This window comes from Salvia splendens, chromosome 13 (genome assembly GCF_004379255.2).
Source record: "Salvia splendens isolate huo1 chromosome 13, SspV2, whole genome shotgun sequence".
NCBI lineage: Eukaryota > Viridiplantae > Streptophyta > Magnoliopsida > Lamiales > Lamiaceae > Salvia > Salvia splendens.
Window position 1 is genome coordinate 18,944,086 of NC_056044.1, and position 6,614 is coordinate 18,950,699.

Sequence of the window (6,614 nt, forward strand, 5' to 3'; positions counted from 1 at the left end):
TGAGAATGATGGACAGAGGAGACAAATGGACAAGATCCCATATGCAAATATAGTTGGGAGCATCATGTACACCATGGTGTGTACAAGACCAGACATCAGCCATGCTGTTAGTGCTGTTAGCAGGTACATGGCAGATCCTGGCCTAGATCACTGGCATGCTTTAAAATGGATACTCAGATATCTGAATGGAACTCAGAACTATGGAATTTTATTTGATGGAAGTAAGGGAGTTGAGAAGCAGCCTATCATGGGGTATTGTGATTATGATTTTGCAACAAATATAGATACAAGGAAGTCCCAATCAGGCTACATATTTTGTTTGTTTGGTGTTGCAGTGAGTTGGAGATCAAATCTGCAATCGGTAGTGGCACTCTCAACAACCGAGGCTGAGTACATATCCATGTCTGAGGCTGTGAAAGAGAGTATTTGGCTGAAAGGCATTTGCTCTGATTTTGGTGTTGATCAAGAAGCAGTAACAGTGCTATGTGATTCAAATAGTGCTATTTGTCTATCTAAACATCAGACATTTCATGAGAGGAGCAAACATGTGGATGTCAAGCTGCATTTTGTGAGAGATGAGGTTGAAAGAGGTTCAGTGAGGATTGAGAAGGTGGCTACTGAACACAATGCAACTGATATGCTTACAAAAGTGTTACCTGGTTCAAAACTGAAGTATTGTATGGATTTGGTGAATCTAATCCAGCTAAAGTGAATGAAAGAAGTTGGAAGTGTTTGGAAGTTTGTTCAGTTGTGTCCCAAGGTGGAGATTTGTTATGGAATTTGGGGCAAAACTAAACTATCATTCTTGCTTCTTCAAACTATCATTCTTGCTTCGACAGACTATCATTCTTGGTTCTACAAACTATCATTCTTGTAGTTGGAAACTATCATTCTATGAGTTTCAAGCTATCATTCTATGGGTTGTGGACAACTAATGAAGTGTTCAGGGACTGATGTGTAAAAGCTCAGGGTCTAATATGCAAATTCTTGTAATTTCTGTTTGAATTTTCCCTTCAAAACTTTGTATATAGAATGAGAGGAATGAGTTAGAGTCTCGGCTTCAGGGATCGAGCTGTGTAACTAACAAAAGTAAAAGAGAGTTCTTCATCTTGAGTTAGTTGGAATTCTTCCAGAGATTCAATAAAAGTTCTTCACCGTTTCTCCTTGAGTTCATAAATTCTTGGTTACTCATTTTCAATCAGCATTGCGTGTGTTGTTCTTATTCGTTCAAGTATTGATCTTGATTGTGCTCGAGATCTGAAATTGATAGCGTTGAGCTGCTATTTACAGGTGTCATTACAAAACTTTAGTTAAATAAATTGTTAGGGGTTTAATGATTTGAGATTAACTGAACTTTAGCTACGGCGTCCATTTCGTATTTATGTGTAAGTTGCAAAATTTGTTAGTCTATAGTTTTGAACTAATCGATGTAAAGAAGAAATCTTAACACAGATTGTAAATCGATTTCTATATATTCATTTCATTTCCACATATATCATTGCTTGTTAGTTGTTATTATCTAAAATCACAATAAATAATAATAAAATTTGCAATTCATATACACACACATAAACTCAAATAACACATGCAAAAAGACACAATATACAATAAACACACAAAATGAAAGGCTCAAAGCGGGCAGCTCAGCCGCGGGGTCGGGACCGCGACCAACCGAGCCGCCCGCGGCGCGGTTAGCCCGAACTCGTCGCTCATATCCAAGTCGGCCGGCTTCATGCCGTCCTGCAGCTCCCACGTGTAGCAATGCAGCAGCTGCGCCACCGCCATCTCGAGCGCATAGAGCCCGAGCTGCATCCCGGGGCAAGACCTCCGACCCGACCCGAAGGGAATGAACTCGAAGTTGCTCCCTTTGAAATCCGGCGCGCCGGTATTGAGAAACCGCGACGGTTTGAACTCGTCGGGGTGATCCCACGCGGCGGGGTTACGGCCGATTGCCCACGCGTTGATCATGACGCGTGATCTGGCCGGCACGTGGTAGCCGGAGATTGTGGCGTCTTCGGAGGTCTGGTGGAGGAGGAGAGGGATCGGCGGGTGGAGGCGGAGGACCTCCTTCAGGCAGCATCGGAGGTACGTTAGCTTCTCGAAATCGGGCTCTTCGACTTTTCGGGCCAGGCCCACTATGTTTTTCAGCTCTTTTTGGACTTTTTGGAGATCTTCCGGGCTTCTCATTAGCTCTGCCATGGCCCATTCTATGGCAGATGCCACGGTTTCGGTGCCACCAAACATTACGTCCTGATTAATCAGAACAATATGAGTCTATGCTAGCATATCATATGTGAAAATGGGTCATTCATTCCTTAAGAAGCCTAGTAAAAGATACTCATTCCGTTCCATTCCATCCATAGTAGTAGAAACATTTCTTTTCAGCACGAAAATTTAGAAAAAAATGTGTAATATATTAAATAAAAAGATAGTACTAATAAAGTAGAATAGATGAATAATAGATAGATTAAAGTAATAGAGGAAAAAAAAGTAAAAGCGATAAAAATGTACTATTACTTTTACTAAAAAAAAAGGAAATGGCTCACTACTATAGAATGCCCATAACAAAAAAAAATTATTGTACTATGGAATGGAGGGAGTATGATCATTATTAAGTACTACTATTATGCATAAGAATAAGGTTTTTAATATCTAAAAATGTATCGACAGATATAATTAGATTATCGATTTGTTTACACGATAATTAATTCTCTCTCCATCCCACAAAAATACGAATTTTTGGTTGGCCATAAATTTTAATGTATAATTGATTAAGTTAGAGAGATTAAAAAAAGTAATTAAAGTTTTATTAGTGAAAAATGAATCCACCTCATTAGAGATAAAATACCTTACCAATTTAGAAAATACGGATGAATTAAAAACAAAAGAGTGTATATATTATGGCACGCTTATCATCAATGATTTCATATTGTGCACAACATGTTGCATGATGATATGAGTAAAGGAAGAAAGGAATGTGTATGTGAGTCAGTGTGTTTTGACTGTTTTCTATGTGCACACAGTAGAACATTGAGTCAAAATATGTACAAATATTTTATTTTTTTCACGGATATTATTACTGTGCTAGAGTTTAGAACTGCCGTCTCATTCCACAAACTTTTTCATCACTAGTACGTAAGTGCATACGTGACACTATTAAGTCGCTCTACATGTATCATTACCTTGAATATTTAATTTAGATGAATAAAATTAAATTAGTACTCCATAAAAACTAATCTTTTATTTATTAAATATATCTGAATTTTTGGATTTCTCAAAGATAGACAATTTCAATCATAATGAAAATTAAATAATTCACTATGCACCTTATTGACCATAAGTTACCTACTAAATATATTTATATGTAGACAAATATTCTCCGTTCTTCTTCTATTTTCGATAAGTTTCTTTCTTTAATAATATGAGCAGTAGTATCTAATAAAAAATATTCTAACCTTTTTTTCTTTCTTTATTTCTATGATCTATGATAATTTACTAATTTTGTAGTATTAATCGTCGTATTTAGGGAGTGTGAAAAATATCGAAATATCGATACACCCGGCTTATCATACCGCTAAAATATTGAAAATACTCAATTGTGGTATACCTTGATTTTCGGTAAGGTATTACACCTTATCGAAATATTTTCGTACGTCAACGATATGGGTTTTCATACACTATGGTGTTCACATACCGAAATATTGGCATATGGAAAAATAGTGCTCTCTCCATCCACGAATAATAGTCTCATTTTATCATTTTAGAAATAGTCTCATTTCTAAAATAGATAGTTTATCTTTAATATTTTTTTCACTTTCTCTCTTGGCTCTCATACATTACACACATTTTCTCTTTATCCCTTTTATTTTACCTACTTTTCTAATCTTCTCTCTCGCTTTACTAAAAATTTTGATTTATATAAATATACTATTATTTTTACTTATATCAAACTTTACTAAAAATTTTGATTTATATAAATATACTATTATTTTTACTTATATCAAACTTTTGGTACTGTATATGTTATAGTAGGATATACCATATCGGCTCACCCTAGGTGCTGCCTGATAACAAATGATGAAAATATGTTTTCTAAATGTGGGGTTCATCCTCACGGGAGCAATATTTATATACGCATTTATTTAATAACCAACCACGTTCATGTTCCTAACAGCTGTCTAGTACTCCCTTCGTTCCATAATAGATGAACACACTTAGAGAATTCCACGAGATTTTAGGAGATGTTGTTTTGTGTGTTAGGTGGAGAGAGAAAATAATATATTTATATTAATATGAAAGGAAACTTTTTCCATAAAAGGAAATGTGACATCTTTTGTGAGACAAACTAAAAAGGAAAGTGTGACATCTATTATGGGACGGAGGGGCAAAGAGTATATGATTTGATAGCTTTGCCTTTGACAATTCGTTTTGTTATTTTGTTTTTATGACTTCATATCCTTGATTTCTATTTTGATATTTTATTTAACTATTTATATTTTATATTTTTTTTGAATGCCAGTCTATTTGTGAATTCATTTCATTATACTCTATTCATTCCAACTCAAGTGATTAATTTCTTTTTGCCGTTGTTTTGCAAAGATGATAAAAAAATATTAGTTAAAATTGAGAGAAAGTAAAGGAAGAGAGATAATATTCTCTTCTTTACTTTATTTTCTCTCCATTTTAATTATTTATTAGTAGCATCATTTCTCCCCAACACATGCCGAAAAACAGTCAATCACTTGATATGGGACAGAGGAGTATATTATTTGGATGAATATTCAAATCCTAGGCTACATATTTTTAAAACTTTAATTAACCATTAGACTGTAATAAGAAGATTGATCAAAAGACATGAGCTAAAAGTGGAAATTGAGTGAGTAAAGGTTACCATGATAATAGCTTTGATGTTGTTCCTGGTGAGTTTGATGGAGCTCTGCAAATCCTCTGGCTCAGAAATCTTTTCTTCTTCACTATAAAAAGCCAACAATTCATCCACCATATCCGTATCTCCAGATTCATCATCTGATCCATTCAATTTCTTCTTATTCTGTATATGTTCATCAATAATCACATCAATGAATCCATCAAGTGAATCCCGGGCCTTGGCAAGCCTAGCATTAAGGCCCTGAATATCCATGCAATTCAACCAAGGCACAAAATCAGCTATATTGAAAGTCCCAAACAGCTTCGAGAACTCTTGCAATATGGATATGAACTCATCCTGCCCCTCGTGCGAGCTCGACCCGAAGGCAGCCCGGTAGATGATGTCCCTAGTGAGCCTGAACACGAGCTCGCCAATGTTTACAGGCTCCCCCGCGCTTATCCCGACGGCCCGGACCATGTGGTCGACCTCGTCCCGGGCCGAGTCCCATGACTCGGCCCGTTTGCGGCTGAAGAGCTTCACGACGCAGAGCTTGCGCATCTGGCGCCAGAAGGGCCCGTAATTGGCGAAGGCCATGTCGGCCCGGTCGTAGGTGAGGTAAGTGATGGCGTGGTTTGCGGGCCGGTCGGAGAAGATATTGTCGTGGAGCTGAAGCACCTCCTGGGCCGGGCCCGGGCCGGAGATGGCGAACATGTGGAGGAAGCCCATTCGGAGGTGGACGATGTCGCCGTATTGCTTGGCCAGCTCGGCCAGGCAGCGGTGGGTCAGTTGGCTCATCATGCCCATGTTGCCTATCACGGGCCATCCCTTCGGCCCGGGTGGATACGGTTTTCGTCTTAATCTTGATAAAATGAAGAGGAATAGTAGAGGGATTATACATAGGATTGAGAGGGGTTTAGCTTGTAGAGGTTGGAGGAGGGAGAGCACCTTGTTTTCCATCATATATGATTGTGCATAACAAAGAAGGAAATATTTACAAAGTTAGAAAGAATAAAAGGGTGGGAATCGGGAGTGAGTTGTAACATAGCTTAATAAAAGATTTTTGGTGAGCCACAACATTTTTCACGCACATGTCATTATCCAGGCAAATCCACACATGAGCCACAAGTTTAGTGTACATGATGAGATAGATCATTATCTATTTCGCTATTACTAGTTGTTAGAAGATACACGAAGATACCCGAAGATTACACGGAATCAAGGAATTAATGCGGGAATATATTATGCCACAAATATATCCTAGCCATTATTGTAAATTAGTTTTTCCTTATTTGTAGAGTTTGTAGCCTATTTAACTATGTATTCTCTATGTCAATAATACAATGAAATATACACCAAACTCCCTTACCACCCGGCTGAACATGGCATCAGAGCCAAAGCGATCGTGGCTCAGAAAAGTATCATCATAGCCAATACCTTTTCTCGACCCTTTTTCCGACCAAAATCACAAACAGAACCTACACCAAAATGTCAGACAATACCGACGATACAAAGGATACGAAGGGGGCAGAAACAAGCCTCAGGAACAGCAAAAGCATCACAATACCGTTCAAACTGGATGGTAGAAACTACCCACTCTGGGCTCGGCTGATCAAAGTGAAGATTGGAGGCAGGGGTGCCTACGGACACATCAAAAATGATCCTCCAGAACCGGGGAGCAAAGGATACGACGAATGGGAAGAGAATGATCTCGTGGTATTCTCATGGATCGTCGACAATATTGAGAACG

At 38.0% G+C, this 6,614-nt stretch overlaps 1 protein-coding gene across 1 annotated transcript; it reads right to left on the bottom strand.

The window, feature by feature from the left end:
• Positions 1-1,535: 1,535 nt before the first annotated feature.
• LOC121760322 (cytochrome P450 84A1-like) lies at positions 1,536-5,905 on the bottom strand. The gene is made up of 2 exons (XM_042155999.1): positions 4,892-5,905; positions 1,536-2,250 (listed from the first exon to the last, which is right to left on the bottom strand). The coding sequence occupies exons 1-2, from the start codon at positions 5,825-5,827 to the stop codon at positions 1,630-1,632; spliced, it is 1,557 nt and encodes a 518-aa protein (XP_042011933.1). The 5' UTR covers positions 5,828-5,905; the 3' UTR covers positions 1,536-1,629.
• Between the last annotated feature and the right edge of the window lie 709 nt (positions 5,906-6,614).

Coding starts and splice junctions, on each gene's coding strand:
- LOC121760322 (XM_042155999.1), bottom strand. CDS start 5,827: ATGATGGAAAACAAGGTGCTCTCCCTCCTCCAACCTCTACAAGCTAAA. Junction 2,251..4,891: donor ACATCAAAGCTATTATCATG/GTAACCTTTACT, acceptor CTGATTAATCAG/GACGTAATGTTTGGTGGCAC.